The following is a 16,980-nucleotide window of genomic DNA, read 5'->3' as shown; positions in this document are numbered from 1 at the left end:
CCAGGGTTGTAGTGCGAGGGGTTCAAGATGATTCCCAACACCGATCCTAAGTGACCCCAACGGATACCGATCCTAAGTGACCCCAACGGATACTGGAACAACTTCGGAACCACAACGACGCCGGTGGTGTATTGGTAAGCGTGATTACCTCTCACCCCAGCAGGCCTGGGTTCAATACCAGTCGGCGCCGCCGGGATGTTCTGAGGTATAACATCTCTGATCACGCCTTCCTTCGGATGGGAAGTAAAGCCGTTGGTCCCCGGTTCATGAGTTGATGGGTCGATAGGTAGGGTCCAGGTGTGGGAGCTGCCTTCCTGGCACGTCGGTAGCATTGGTGCTCAGCACGGAAAACAAGATCGACGAAAAAAACAAACCAAAGGAAAAAAAAAAAAAAACTTCGGAACCATGTATTGATCCACATTTTTCCTGATTAACTCAAAAGCTGGAATAGATTCCCGATAAAATGCAACTTGTTGTGCAGAAAAGATTGAGAAATAATTTTTTAAGAACTAACTGAATTTTGAAATCTATGCAAATTTAGACGTTAGGCACGTAAAGGTTAAAAGCCTCTAACCCTATTCAATATTTTCCACAGACTTTTCGTATATGAGTGATCACTCGGCTGTCAATAGAAGCAGGTCACTCTCGATGTGGGTCACGCGATCCTCTGTTTACTCGGCGGCAACCATTGTTCCTCCTTCTCTTTGTTCTTCACCGGCAGTTCTTTCGGTCGATGCGTCGTCGACTTCGGAAAGCAACCGTCTTTGCGTCTATTGCTGCAATGGAAGCCTTCCGTTGGCGATACTGCTAAAGGGTGTCCCACATCAAATTACATCACGGAAAAAAACGCTGTAGAAAATTACCTAGTTGACCGATCTTTTTCAATATAACCGCTCACACCTTACGCTTAACTCCACTCATTAGGTTCTGTACAATATCTGGCTGCAGCTTCTTCTGTACAGAAACCGACTTTTTCTTCATGTCTTCTTCAGATTTGACCTCGATGGGATGCTTCCGTAGTGCCTGCTTCATAATAGCCCAGTATTTTTTTATGGGCCTTAGTTCCGGTGCGTTGGGGAGGCTCATGTCCTTGGGTACGAAAGTGACCCCGTTGGTTTCGTACCACTCCAGGACAACATTTGAATAGTGGCACACAGCTAGATCCAGCCAGAAGAACGTAGGGCCCTCGTGTTACTTCAACAGAGGAATCAGACGTTTCTGTAGACTTTCCTTGAGGTAGATCTCCCCGTTTACAGTCCCGGTAGTCACGAACAGCGCACTTCGTTTGCCACATGAGCAGATCGCTTGCCAAATCATGTATTTCTTGGCAAACTTTGAAAGTTTCTGCTTCCTTACTTCTTCCGGAACATCAAACTTGTCAGAGTTGGTTGGAAATACTAACATGAAGCTATAGTGTGATAATTTATTAGCTAGAGAATGATCTTTAGAAAAGAGTAGGTGGATAGTTCCGTTAGAGTACGGCAGTATTAAAATTGAATAGAAGTTGAAAATGATCAAAGGGCCATTAATGGGACAGTTTTTATTTTTTTTTTTTTAGTTGGACGCACATCTTTTGCCTAATCCGTACGATGTACGCGGAGACGCTAACTTCACGTATGAAGTAACATAAAAACACTTTGAATCAAATTTGTGCTGGGCGGTGAAGAGTAGTAGCCCCAGAAACTTCCAGAAGTCCGCCATGACGTAAGTCTCATCATCCATGATGAGACAATGAGGTTTCGTCAGCATCTGCTGGGTGTACAGTGACTTTTCCACTGTATTTTGCCGTTCGTCACGATTTGGAGCCTTCTGCACTTTGTACGTATGCAGTCCCTCCCGGTCCTTGGCTCTCTGAACGAAAGACTTGGCCACATCCCTGACCGAAGCATTGGGATTCCACTTAAACACTTCCACGACACGCTTGTGATCCTGATCACCAATAGAACATCCATTCATGTCTCCTTCCGTTCGATGCTCAGAGTTTCGTAGTAACGACTCACCGTTGACTGTACGATTCTGAGTTGTTTTCCGATGTCCCGATGAGAGAGTTGAGGATTTTCCAGGTGCTTGAGCAAAATCAATTTGCGACGTTGCTTTTCGGGTGACGCCATTTTTTCCAACTTTCGAAAAACTGACAGCGATAAAAATATAGTGTAAACAATACACTCTAAACTACTTCTACCCAAATTTTCAAAAGAAAATACCCAATGGGTAATTTTCTACAGTGTTTTTTTCCGTGATGCAATTTGATGTGGGACACCCTTTATACAATGAAACCACTGGAAGTGGGTTCCATTATGACGGAAGAGGCTTATTGGATAGCGGAAGATACAGTGTTTATTGGGTTGTACCTTTTGACTATAGTTTTATGATGTATGGTGAACAAGAATCCTCGGCTCTTTAAATTTATTTCGTATAAACTTGATAAGAATATCAGGTATTCAATTATTAAAAATTGTGGAAAGCGTTAAAGTAAAAAAATGTGTGAGACTGCCAAAATCGGATCCTTACTGTATCTTCAAATTTCATGAATAGTTTGGAAATTCTTTAATTTTGTGTATGAAACTATGAGATCTTTTATTGGCAAATAATTTATTTTCTATCGCTACTCGTGAATTTTCGTTTTCAGCTGGAATTCATTGATGCCATGTAAAAAATGTTTCCCCAATTAGTGTATATTTTAAGCTCAATTGTACAAAAGGACTCCACGTAACCGAGAACCATTAAATAGTATTAAATTTTCAATAAAATCTTAATTAGAAACATTGCTATTCCAACATTTTCAACTGTTACTTTTCAATCATTTATGGAATTTGTCACTTCATCGCAACAAGCATAGATGCCTGGTAATTTCATATTAAATTACCGAAGAAATGCCTTCTTCTGGCAAACGTTGAAAATCATGTTTTGCCGAGATTACCTAAAACAAACAATCAAAATTTCGCAACTCTCGCCATCCAGTGTGAACAGTAGTTTCCGATGCAAGTTCACTGTGGCTTGTCACACTGAACCCGTCATCTGCCATTGCACCCCACCACCCACCACAGGCAATCATCTCCTCAACAGCGCAGCCCGCAAGCGGTAAAACATGAAATTGCAATGGTGATGCGGTGTGCTTTGTGTAGTCAACCAATTCCATCGAAATGTGCGCTGAGCAACAAATAGCAACAGTTTATTGATCGGATTGTGTACATATGTTTGGTGGTTTTCGGTTCCCATTCCTTCTCGCCGAGTGGAATATGGTTCGACCGAACGACAGAACCTTGTTTTGCATCCAAGGAGAGCAGGACCAACGAGAAACCATCGTAAAGTTTTACGTGGGGATTCTAACGAGAGTGAATTTGTGTTCCACCTCCACTGTATCGAATCGATTTTTTTTTTTGTTTTTCAAAGAAAACTTTAACAAATCAAACCAGATCGGCTTACGTTCGTCAGTTCTTCGAAATGAATTGGGGGAAGAATTTGGTTTGCTGATTCTATGTTACACATTTTGATTGCAATTCATTCGGAGAAGGCAGAGGCAAATTAACAGACGTTTCCTTCCAAGAATTTACCGTCCAGAATGGGTTGATTTCCTTCCAGCAAAGATCTCCAAATGACCCTTTACGAGAGTTTGGTGTCGTGTTTCCATTGGCCGATGTCACAACTGTGGGATGGTTCCTCGGAGGATTGCCGTGTGAGTGTCATGTTTCCATATTTGTCCATTCTCTACCTTGAGAAAATTGCCTGCCGGAATTAATACGTATTGTATTTATTGTACGAGATTTTGTCGTGACTCTCCGACATGTGGATCGGAGGAGTCATGTCTAATCCTTTGAGACCAAGTCGGCATTCTAGTAAGTCCGGACCCTGATCCGATTCTGACCGGTTCGGTTTAACAATTTATGGAATTGGATTTTATATTTCTGTGCCCCGTACACGGCCACAAAACAAGGCTGGATTGTAGCAGGTGTGGAGATAAGAAAGGAAACGTGTTCTTTGATAATACAGTAATGACCAGATTTTGCCAGCCCCCTTTTTTATGATAAACACAATCCATGTGCCTTTTCAATGGTCTCATTGCACCATAATATAACTTTAACATTCATCATGATGATTAATGATTAAGATTTGGAATTACGGCTATGTAAAATTATTGAAAGATAAAAGTCTAATGCGTTGAGGGGCTGGCAAAATTCGATCATTACTGTAATCTAGTTTGTGGATATTGTGTAAGGAACGAGTTGATGTTGAGCATAATTTATAAACTGAGCTGATATTCTGAAAGGAAGGATAGTTTAAATGTGTTCTAATTGCAAAGATATACTGCTTGATTCCGAAGAAAGTAGATTGTATTTGCTGATTGAGAGATCAAAGACGCTTTGTTGTGGGGCTTAGCTTTGCCAATTATATCTAACGAGGATGGTTAACTGAAGCTTGCATCTCTAATCAGCTTAAATGAGAGCTTCTGCTCTGAGATCGTTGTTCAAGAATATAAATCAAAAACTTAAGTAACAATTGTAAGTATCTACAACCATCTTACGGTGTTCAAGGAAGCCATCCAACCCCCAGAATAAACCATCCACGCCGCAGAAGAAGCCTGTATATGCTGTATTCCGGTGAGGCGACAATTTCCTACGATTGACTCCTACACCCGGCAACTAATTCAGCAACGCAATACCACCCGACGGCAGTTTCTGGCTGTCTACAGAAAAAACAACAAGTCATCGATCTCAACCGCATGGCAACTATACGAAACGATCTGTACTCCAATGAAATTGGATAGACTCAAGGCCGTTCTGGAAAGTATCGGAAATTCTGAAGCGATACCACCATTGAAGGACGATGCAGGTCTCGCCTCAAGAGAAGATAGAAGCCATCGCCATCAAGCTTGTTCTAGCACATCATATCGACCCTCACGAAGATGTGGTACAGAAAACAATTAATCAGCTTAAATAGCAAATCTACGATGACCCTCCCGCTGGCCGAGTTTCGTCCGTGCTGCCATGAAGCGTGGCAAGAATATTAAGGCCCCAGTAAACGATAACATTTTCAACCTGGCCCTGAAGAAGCTGTCCAGCAAAGCCTACGGTTTCTTAGCTGCCATTTTCACGAGATGCTACAACACTGTTGTCGGCGGTGAGCAACATTTTCGAGCGGCTCATCCTTCAGCGACTGATGGAGCACATCAAAGACCACCAAGTCATCATCGCGGAGCAGTTCGGCTTGAAGAAAGAACATCCCACCGTTCATCAGCTGATCCGAGTGGAAAATATTATTAAACGAAACAAATTAATTTCCAAGAACACCGCCATGGCTTTACTGGACTTGGAGAAAGCCTTCGACAACGTGTGACACGACGGATTAATCCACAAACTAGTGCATGCGAACTGTTCTGTATACATACCTGGTCAGGATGATAAGGAGCTACCTAAACGAACGACGTTTTCAAGTCCATCTACACGGAACCAACTCTGAACTCCATGAGATTCCAGCGGGACTGCCACAAGGCAACTTGCTGATGCTAATGTTGTACAGAATTTTCGCATTTTATATACCACAGCTCCCCAACAGCTGTAGCTTGGCATTATATGCGGATGACAGTGCAATAATAGCAAATGGACGAATGCCTAAGGATTGCCGAGCCCGGTTGCAGCGAGGAGTGATAAATTATGTTTCCTATCAGACCAGCTTGGAAATCAAAGTCAACGAGGAATAAACGCAAACAATAGAAGAAAATCCGTAACGCGCCATCGTCGGTCAATGAAGACAAGTTTGCCCTGATTCGGTTCCGGTTCGAAACAACACTCGCGATACGTCGGTGGAAAAGAATAACATGGACTCCCCGTTCTCGATGCTTGAATTCTCAATTTCTCTTCTTTCATGCAACAACTCGGCTCCAGGAATGGATCGAATCAAGTTCAACTTGCTCAAGAACCTCCCAGACGTCACTAAGAGGCGCTTGTTGAACTTGTTCAATCAATTCCTGGAGCACAACGAACGTTGTTCCGGACGATTGGAGACAAGTGAGAGTTATAGCCATTCAGAAACCCGGTAAACCCGCGTCCGATCATAACTCGTACCGTCCCATCGTGATGCTGTCGTGCATTCGGAAATTGTTGTCGTCGTTTGGACAAGTGGGTCGAGGCGAATAGCTTACTCTCAGATACGCAATTTGGATTTCGAAGAGGCAAAGGAACGAATGACTGCCTTACGTTGCTTTCAACTGAAATCCAATAAGCCTACGCTGAAAAACAGCAGATGGGTTCAGTTTTATTGGACATTAAAGGGGCTTTTGATTCTGTTTGCATCGACATCCTTTCGGACAAACGCCATACCAGTGGGCTTTCACCAATTATCAATAATTTCTTGTTCAATTTATTGTCCGAGAAACAAATGAGCTTCTCTCATGGCAACTCGGCACTTTCACGAATTAGCTACATGGCACAGTGGTTCCCCTTAGAACAAAAGTTGGCCAAAACCTCAAAATTGTTGCAAATAGGCATAAAACAATTGAAATAGATGTTTTTTAGCTGTACGAAGAAAACTTGACATTCAAGACGTCACAAAAAGGAGTATAGTAGAGCCAGAACCAATGCACAATGGTCCCAAAGGCGTATTTAGGAAGACAAAAATGTTTGCGCCCAAACCGTCAGTTTTAGGTATATGGTTTCTTAGGTAAACTTGCTTCATATGTTTTGTTCAATCTTTTAATGTTCGTAAAATTAGGGTGGTCCATAAAATTGTTGAATTAAAAATACAAACTTTTTTATTATTTGAGATAGACCAAAGCAGTTTTCTAAACAGTTGTAGAACATTCAATTCAAAGCAACTTTGTTGAAGACACAACGTTTTTATCTTTTATGGTTCATGAGTTATGATTTTTTTAAACAAGCAGGTTAGGGTGGCCACTAAAATCGGGTTTCTTTGAATATATTTTCATGCGTTAATTTCTCGTAAAAATATTGTTCTGATTACATTTAGAACTTTTGATAACGCATATTTTTTCTCAAGTAACTAGGTTACTATCTTTTTTGATTAGAAAGTTAAAGGCTATTTTCTTCGAAAAAAAATGCTCTTTTCAATTGTCAATATCTCAAAATGGAGCAAACCGATTTTCAAACATTTAATTTCATTGAAAACACCGTTTTTTCTTATTTTTTTGTAAAAAACTGCAAGAGCTTTGACTGTTTAAAGCATTTAATCGAAGACAACAAATCAAGAAGACTGGCAACTCTTCCATTTTCTCATACGAACGCTATGAGACAGGTACAATCGCGTCATCTGCCGCTCAAAGGTAAATGCTTCGAACGAATTTGATAGCAAAGATTACATCATCAGAAGAAAGGTTTCTGAATTTGCTAATTTTTTAATGCGTTGGTTCCACCTTCACTCAAGCGCAGCGCTATTGTATCTGTCGCTTGGATTCTGGCAAAGTGGTCAGTCTTCTTGATATGATGTCTTTGATTTAATTTAATTAAAAAAAAAGTAATATTTTTCAGCAAAAGCTAGCCATAACTTTTCAAATAAAAGAGATAACAACTTAGCAAAAATATGTGCCATAAAAAGTTCTTAAAGTGTCTAGTATAAAAATATCACGAGAAAAGAACGTATGAAAAGATATTTAAAGAATTCCGATTTTCTAGGGGCCACCCTAACCTGCTTGTTTTTTTTTTAAATCATAACGCATGAACCATAAGAGATTGATATATGGTACGTGTGTGTATGTGTGTGCGTGATGGTGTGCTTTGAAAAGGCATTGTGAAGCTTGCTACAGTATACACCGCAGATTATTTAACTTAGAAACGGATATTTTCCAAAGAACACTTTACTTGTTATTCCTAATTTCAACATCTTTCGCAAAAAATCGCAAAACACATTAAATTCTATCTGAAAGCTAGCTTTTTTAGCTATCTTTTGGTTGCTAAAGGATAGTGGGCGGATGTGTCCGTCATATGTTTTGCTTGGTCTAAATGTGAAAAAAGTATATTTTTGCTAATTTTTTATTTGAAACTGTCACTTAAAACAGTGCATACACTCTTTTTTTACCATCCATTTGACGTGAAATAAGCCGAGGAACATTTCTTCTCAAGCAACCAAGTTGATAAACACATTATTTTTTGCTATATTTGAGCAAAACAGTAACAAGAAACATTACGATTTTTTTCAAAAATTTGTGATATCACTACACTATAAAAACCATAAACAAATATGTAATCAACAGAACTGCACAAATCATTCAATTTAAGATACTATTAACATCTAAAAATGATAAAAAATATTGAAATAAAAAAATATCAACTTTAATTTTTGAGGTTTTGACCAGCCAGGAACCACTGTGCATGAGGCCCATGTTCCTCGGCGTCAACTGGTTTTGGTGTATACAATGATCTCCATAGTGCCTCATATCAGCTTAAAAAACCATGTTCGGTATACGTTGCAGAACAAGCAGCTATATTGTATGCGTTAAAGCAGATCTCCTCACGTCCCCCTGATCACTATTTTATTTTTTCGGGTAGTCTAAGTTCTCTGGAGGCTATGCGTTCTATGAGGCCGATGAAGCACTCGACGTATTTTCTTAACGAAATACGATCGTCACTGAGTGCTTTATCAAACAGCTCACATATCATCACCTTAGTATGGGTCCCTTCTCATTGCTCTATCCCGGGCAATGAGAAAGCAAACTAGCTGGCTAAGGTGGGCGCTATGGAAGGCGACATTTACGAGCGACAAATCTCCTACAATGAATTTTTCACAATTGCTCGTCAGCAAGTCCTCATCAACTGGCAACAAAAGTGGAATGATGGTGAACTGGGAAGATGGTTACATTCGATCCTCCCACAGGTGTTGATCAAACCCTGGTTCAAGGGATTGGACGTGGATCGCGATTTTATCCGGGTAATGTCCAGGCTCATGTCCAATCACTACTCGTTAAACGCACATCTCTACCGCATAGGGCTTGTAGACAGCAGTTTGTGTGCCTGTGGAAACGGCTATCACGACATTGAGCATGTTGTCTGGTCCTGCACCTCACATCATGTGGCGAGATCCGCACTAATTGAATCCCTCAGGGCCTGAGGGAAACAACCTTATACACCAATTAGAGACGTTCTGGCTTGCCGTGATCTCGATGTTATGAGATTAATTTACGTATTTCTAAAAAGTGCTAATTTGTGTATGTAGTAGTGTTTTGTGTTTTAATTCTTTCATTCTTTCATCACTATCCCAACCCAAGTCCCCTCTTGTATCATTTCAGCTGTGCTTTCAATGCTTCGATATCCACAGCACATGCCCGCCAATACAGTGCCGTGACACTCATCCATCGAATGAAGCAGAAAAAAGATTTACCAATATCCCTTTCCCTTTGCCCCCTTCCAATCCTCTAAATAAATGTATTTATTAATCTAGAGTAAACCGCGAGTATTCGGCCCCCATTCTACTAACTTTAGTTGTAAAACAAATTATAAAAAAATACATGTAAATGAATTTGGCTCCGCAAAGCTACTGCATTTGAGCCTTTACAAATAAATGGATCATAAAAAAAACGCAAACAATTGTCTTCAAGCATCAAAAATCGCCAAAGATGTCCCCACCAGTTCCGTCTCTGTGAACGGCTGTCCCATCAACTGGTCCAGCAACGTATTTTACCTCGGCGGTACCATCGACAATAAACTCCTGTATAGTGAACACACGGACAAGCTGAAGCACCGGTGCATCGGTCTCCTGCAATCGCTCTATTCGCTGATATGCTGACGACCGCGGATTTCACAGTAGAACAAGATGTTGGTGTTCAAAATGATCCTCGCTCCCGTAGTCAACTACGCCATGCCTTTGTGGGGATCATCATCAGATTTTTGTCAGCCAGATGCAGATTTAAAGATTTTTTGCGGTGAAAATATAGATTGAAATTGTACAAAATGTGGCATCACTGGTGCTTTTGATCATGAGTTGCGCCAAATGCTATCACTTTAAACTCCAAAGGATCCAGAACAAGATCCTTAGGATGGTCCTAAACAGTCCCCCGCGGACTAGAAATTCTGAGATCCACCTCCTGGCTGAAATTCAGACATTAGAAGAACGGAGAGTCCTGGAAAGGTTCAGAGACCCCTTTCTGAGATCAAATCATCAGATCATACGTGATCTAGCACGTTAAGTTAAGTTATACTCGTAGTTAGGTAGGTTGTAACTTTTTTCAATTATACCTAATATGCTAATATACCGTTACAAATATTTTTTAAACCTGTTGAATTCTCACCAAAACTTCCATACACTATCCTCAGATGTTGTGAATTTGGACTTCCTTGGAATTTTACGCTCAGGTAGGACGGGAGGCAATGTATAGACCGGCAATCGGGCCAAACAGCCTGCATGCCGTATCGAACGACAACGGCCAACGATGCGTGAACTTTGCAGCCTCTCGGGGTATGGTAGTTCGAAGTACCTTTTTCCCCCGCAAGGATATCCACAAAGCCACCTGGAGATCACCTGACCAACACACAGAAAACCAAATCGATCACGTTCTAATCGACGGGAAATTCTTCTCCGACATTATCAACGTCCGCACGTACGGCAGTGCGAACATAGATTCGGACCACTACCTAGTTGCAGTATGCATGCGCTCAAAACTCTCGACGGTTCATAACACCCGTCGAAGTCGAACGCCGCGACCCAACATTGAGCAACTACGAGACGCCGGAGTTGCCCAGGACTACGCGCAGCAGCTGGAAGTTGCACTACCCACGGAAGAGCAGCTTGGCGCAGCTTCTCTTGAAGATGGCTGGAGAGACATCCGTTTCACCATAGGTAGTACTGCTGCAGCGGCACTAGGTACTGCAATCCCGGACCGAAGAAATGACTGGTTTGACGGCGAATGCAAACTGTTAGTAGAGGAGAAGAATGCAGCACGGGCGAGAATGCTGCAACACCGCAGGAGATTGAATGCGGAGCGATACAGACAAGCGCGGAACAGACAATTTTCCGAAGGAAGAAGCGTCAGCAGAAAGACCGAGATTGCGAGGCGATGGAAAATCTGTACCGCGTAAACGACACACGGTAGTTCTATGAGAAGCTAAATAGCTCGCGCAAAGGCTACGTGCCGCAAGCCGATATGTGCAAGGACTTGGACGGTAGCCTTCTCACGAACGAGTGTGAGGTGAAAGCAGTACTATGACGAGCACCTCAACGGTGAAGCAGCAGAAAATGAAGGTGGCACGGCAACAGACCTTGGAGCACGCGCAGAAGACGTCAGGCTACCGGCCGCTGATCTTCAAGAAGTTGAGGAGGAGATCGGTCGGCTGAAGAACAACAAAGCAACTGGTGTAGATCAACTACCAAGTGAGTTATTAAAATACGGTGAAGCACTGGCTAGAGTGCTGCACTGGGTAATTGCCACGATTTGGGAGGAGGAGATATTACCGGAGAAGTGGATGGAAGGTGTCGTATGCCCAATCTACAAAAAGGGCGACAAGTTGGATTGCTGCAACTACCGCGCGATCACACTGCTGAGCGCCGCCTACAAGGTACTCTCCCAAATTCTATGCCGCCGCCTGTCACCATTTGAAAGAGAGTTCATGGGGCAATAACAGGCGGGATTCATGGGTGCCCGCGCTACCACGGACCAAATTTTCACGATTCGGCAGATTCTGCAGAAATGCCGCGAATACAACGTGCCCACACATCATTTGTTCATCGATTTCAAATCCGCATACGACACAATCGATCGAGATCAGCTATGGCAGATTATGCACGAGTACGGATTTCCGGATAAACTGACGCGATTGGTCAAGGCGACGATGGATCGAGTGATGTGCGTTGTTCGAGTATCGGGGACACTCTCGAGTCCCTTTGAATCTCGAAGGGGGTTACGGCAAGGTTATGGACTTTCGTGTCTGCTGTTCAACATCGCCTTAGAAGGTGTGATCAGAAGAGCTGGGAAAGACACGATTGGCACGATCTTCAGGAAGTCCATCCAGCTTCTTGGCTACGCCGATGACATTGACATCGTGGCACGAAACTTTGAGACGATGGCGGAAACGTACATCAGACTGAAGGCTGAAGCTAGGCGGATTGGACTTACATGAGAGGAGGAGGTTCTAGGGACGATAATGTTAGCCTTCCACCCCGAGTTCAGATTGACGATAGACCTGGTCAATCGAGGTGGTGTAGTGTATGTTGGCGCACTGGATACCGCCAAAAATTATACCAGCAGAGAAATTCAAAGACGCATTGTGGAATCGTGCTTACTTTGGACTGCGGAAGACACTCCAGTCGAATAAAATTCGCCGCCGCACGAAGCTGACTATTTACAAGACGCTGACTAGACCGGTGGTTCTCTACGGACACGAGACCTGGACTATGTTCGTGGAGGACGAACACGCCCCTTGGTGTTTTCGAACGGAAGGTGATGACGAATTGCACCAGCTGCTGGGAGAACCATCCATCGTCCACATTGCAAAAATTGGGCGACTACGGTGGGCTGGGCACGTCGTAAGAATGCCGCACGACGACCCAGTGAAAATGGTTCTAGAAAGCGACCCAACAGGAACAAGAAAAGAGGCGCGCCGCGAGCTAGATGGATCGACCAAGTAGAAGGTGACCTGTGGACCCTTCGCAGACTACGAGGCTGGCGAACTGGGGCCATGGATCGAGTAGAGTGGAGACGACTTCTTCGGACAGCAGAGGACAACAAGGCCTTAGCCTGATTGGTAAGGTAAGTATGGAATTTTACTCAAAGACTCTCTTTGACACGCAGTCGAAAATAATAAATTCTAGTTTAGATACCTTTGGAACCAAATCAACTTCATATACCGATTATTATTTTTTTTTTAAATTCCTGCTAGAATTGCTAAAAAGTTCTTGGCAGCATTACTTTGGAATTCTTGTAACAATTTATTTTAAGTTGTGGATCTTTGGATATTTTTTGGGAATATCCTTTGAATTCTCCTTGAGTTCTTCTCCGAGATTCTTTGACAATCTTCTAGAGATTTCCTTCAGAATTGGCATGTCTATTTATAACAACCTTCAAATTTCCAGAGTATTTTCCTGAAGTTTTTCTCACAAAGCCATTGAATTTCTTTTCAGAATTACTGTCTAGTCTCCTCGGAATTCCTTAAGAAATCTATCCATAACTCCCTCTTCGGAATGACTTTTGGATTATGCCAATGCACATCGAAGTTCCTTTAATCTTTTCCTGTAAAAAACAATTTGTTATTGATGCAATGAGTTATGAGGAAAATCGCTGAATAAAAAAGTTTTTGAATTGCTTTAGCTTTTCTCCCTTAGCTGTTTTCGCCATCCCTTACTACGATGCTGAGTGTGGAAAGCACTTTACGTAGAAATGCCATATGCCTTCAGCTGAGCACCACTGGCCTACAATGCACTTGATTTTATTTTTTTAATTAAAGCTTGGGTAAAGTTGTGAATTTCATAATATTGATAAATGCTGCTCAAGACGTATGATTTACAAAGTCGTATTAAAGTCGTGTTCACAATTGTTACGTGGTGAGAGTCTAGAATTGCGATTCTTTGGGGTATAGGGTTAGAATGACTGCAACAGACTACTCTTTTTTAGCATTCAGCACTGCGATGCAAGTGTGAAAGAGTAAAAAGTTTTGTTTTGTCATAACTCCGTCAGTTTTACCGCTGTCAATTTTCCCAATAGGGTTAACATTATGGTGTGTGGTGTATTTATATGTGGTTGACTGCGATAGAGTCCTCATGATTTAGATGTTTTACCTAAAATACAAAGGAACACTGTAAACAATACTGGTACCATGCTGAAAAAAGTAGCACGATTGCTTTCAGCACACTCCTCGTTACTACGGAGATTAAACAAATCCCACGGGAAAACAATTTCCCAACAACGAACACGATAAAGCAGCTTTAAAACTCATTATAAACGATAAGGTAACCGCACATTCATCCTGTGCGCAGCAAAATCCCTGACATTTCCATACTTCGCAATAATTCCACCTTAATTATCAACAAGTCAGCCTGGAGGAAAACCGCAAGCCCCAGCACAGGGAGGCAGCTTAAATTTTGCTCATCATTACCCCTGCCTGTATCAGAAGAGCAGTGCCAGTTCAGAGCTGGAGTTGTGAGTCTGGAGCCAAAAATATGTCCCTCTGTGCCCGGAACCTATACACGATCGCCACACATTGCAACTCAGTCATCTGCATAATTCGTTCAAATTCATTTCATAATTTGCTCCACCTACCTTCAGTGCCATTCAGGGACGAGTCAAGCCTGGAAAAAAAAATACATCTCTGCCTGATGCTCTCTGGCCGACATGGCAGAAAGCGAACGTTCTCTGCCACTTTTCTGCTGTTCGTAACCACAAATCCTTGCTCCTTGCTGTCTCCTCTTGTGCACTGGGAACCGTTTTCCAATTTTGTGGTTTTTCCGAGCGAAGAAATTTCATGTGCGAGCAGAATAAAAGTGAGCACGGTTTCTATTTTTTCCCGATTGAGGAAAAAAGGAGCCTGTCCGGGATACCTACACATCGAAAGTTGGTGTTCACATCGGATGGCCTGAATAGGGCCTGTTTCCCAGAGTGCCGGAGAGCAGGCAGAACTGGTTCAGTTCACTGGACACCAAGAAAGGGGACCAACTTCAGGTTCGTTTCCCGTGTATCTCGATATGTGTGAAGTGAACGCTTGTACGTAGGTTGCTCCCAGCTCGGTGTCTTGTTATGGGTGACTGTGGTGGTGCATGTGCATGTGCAGAGTGTGTTGACATCCGGATTCTGTCTCTTATTGAATGCAGCTGCCGTTGTCGTCGTCGTTGGTTTCCGCCTTAGGATGGTTTCATCGCTGCTCCTATGGCTGCACTACATCCCTTATCGAACCGCTTGCCCTGTTTGACATTACGGTGAGTTTTTCCTTTTTCCACATGGATTGCGACGGTGCTGGTGGAATCAGTAGGAATAACAAGAGCTGTTGAATGTGTCGACTGCAGATGGAACGGACACTGCTGGAGATTAGCATTTCAAGAGAATATTTTAGAATGGGGAATGAGTGATACGTGATTATTATGGGTACGGCAGAAAAGCACTACATCAATTGCTAAGTAGTCCAACTGCGGAAAGCTTTTAAACAGAGCATGAAGCTCATAATTAATCAGTCAATTCAAACTTCATCATCAACTTCTTATCCTAACAATGAAAAATCTACAGAGGGCACTGTGAAGCAAAACTTATTTCTTATACGTAGCGCACTGGCTAGTCCCCGCTGATGCAAGCCAACCATGGCCGGTAATGTTCTTTAATTCTGAAGGAAACGCTTCTTTTAAGGCTACCTTCGCATATTACCCGTGAGGCAGGTCGGAGGCATAAGGAATATATTTATTTACCTATGCACATGCTACCGCGTTACACAGGAAGGTAGCAAGTAAGTAAGTGGTAAGAATACCGCATAAATATATTTTTTTTAATTATTAGATAGATTTGAAACCGGTGCGTTCATTCACCTCTTCCGAAAAATAAAATATTATAACCTATGGTATAGTTTACATTTCAAAACTTTGGGTTCTTCGCATTTGTTGTTTACTAAGGTTATATGAAGCTCATTATTGATCCCTATTTCTTCCCTAAAATTATCACATTAAATACAATTCAATAAAATGTGTTTTACAGATAGTTCGGCGTTACAATTGTCACAATTTTTGGAGATATTTTTGTAAAACAAGTGTTCTTTTGTTAACTTTCCTACAAAACGATCATCACTATCAATCCACTTTTCACAGACGGTTTACATCGTTGAAGAAAAGTTGGATGGACGATGAGATTCCCAGAGAGTTTGGAATTTTTGCAGGAAAAGCATTTTTATCCAATTAATAATGTCATTTGCAGAGATAGCAATTTGTATTTGGGTGGCTGTTCTTCCACGGTCAGCAGCTTAGTCAGCATCTACGTTTCCAGGAATTCCGGAATGTCCGGGACCCAGCAATTCTTTTTAAATGCTCTTACATCATAAGGGTTAGGCAAAAGATGTGCGTCTAACTTTAAAAACTGTCGCATTAATGGCCCTTCGCTCATTTTCAACTTCTATTCAATTTGCATACTGCCGTACACTAACGGAACTATCCACCTACTCTCTTCTAAAGATCATTCTCTAGCTAATAAATTATCACACTAAAGCTTCATGTTAGCATTTCCAACCAACTCTGAAAATCACTAACTTCGCGTATGAAGTAACATAAAAACACTTTGAAAATTGGACTTGTTTGGATAGTTCTATAGTTCTAGAACGGATTAATTTTATTCATAAAGACCTGGCCTTCCTCGACGATGACGCGATTGAAGGTATACAAAGAGATGTCCAGCTGTTCCCAACAACGACAGGCCAGAACGAAGTTGAGTGGAAAAAGATTTTGAATTATTACGGTGATCTTAGCGAATTCAGGTTCACTACGGGGGAGCGCAGTTCACTAAAGATGATTGCTGCAACCATAAGAAGAAATGGGATAACCAAGTTCAGTAGAAGTATGCTACGAAGTATACCTGAACAACAGCAGCAAGCATCAACGTTGGCATTAATAGAATCCGTAAAAACCAAAATTATGGATTTTTTTGAAAAAAAAAGTATTATTAGTAATATTTAGCTTAGGAAGCTTCAAACTAGATGCAATTTATTTACAGATACGGCACTCCAGATAATGAAAATTGGCTTGCGGAAATACACGGTGCCAATATAACCATCTCTAACGATGATAGTGGTAGGAAAGTACTGGTGTCTTGCCCATTTTGCGGTACCATTGTTATGATTCGTCCAGAACCGACGGGAACATGGAAAGTGTCAAATTTTTCTGCTCACATCCGTTCAAAGCACTTGTCTGAACCGAACTCCAAACAACCCCAAAACCGTGGAACAAAGCGGCCGTATTCCGAATATGATGAGCAAAATGCACAAAGTGTTCTCAACGAAGATTGTAGCATTGCAGAGGTACTTGTGGAAGAATAGATAGAGCCCGAAACATCAACTATGACCGATTCCAATAAAGAGG

The 16,980-nt window shown here is 42.0% G+C and overlaps 2 protein-coding genes across 3 annotated transcripts in view; both read left to right on the top strand.

Annotated features, from left to right (window-relative positions):
• The window catches only part of GluRIB (Glutamate receptor IB), a 502,734-nt gene that overhangs the window by 418,526 nt on the left and 67,228 nt on the right, over window positions 1-16,980 (top strand). The window lies entirely within an intron of this gene.
• Window positions 4,986-16,964, top strand: LOC135713010 (uncharacterized). The gene is made up of 3 exons (XM_065236093.1): window positions 4,986-5,118; window positions 16,247-16,502; window positions 16,616-16,964. The coding sequence occupies exons 1-3, from the start codon at window positions 4,986-4,988 to the stop codon at window positions 16,935-16,937; spliced, it is 711 nt and encodes a 236-aa protein (XP_065092165.1). The 3' UTR covers window positions 16,938-16,964.

This window comes from Ochlerotatus camptorhynchus, unplaced genomic scaffold, assembly GCF_037179485.1.
Source record: "Ochlerotatus camptorhynchus isolate MF236.1 unplaced genomic scaffold, CSIRO-AGI_Acam_v1.1 ptg000530l, whole genome shotgun sequence".
Lineage (NCBI taxonomy): Eukaryota > Metazoa > Arthropoda > Insecta > Diptera > Culicidae > Ochlerotatus > Ochlerotatus camptorhynchus.
This window is presented reverse-complemented; position numbering and strand designations above follow the sequence as displayed.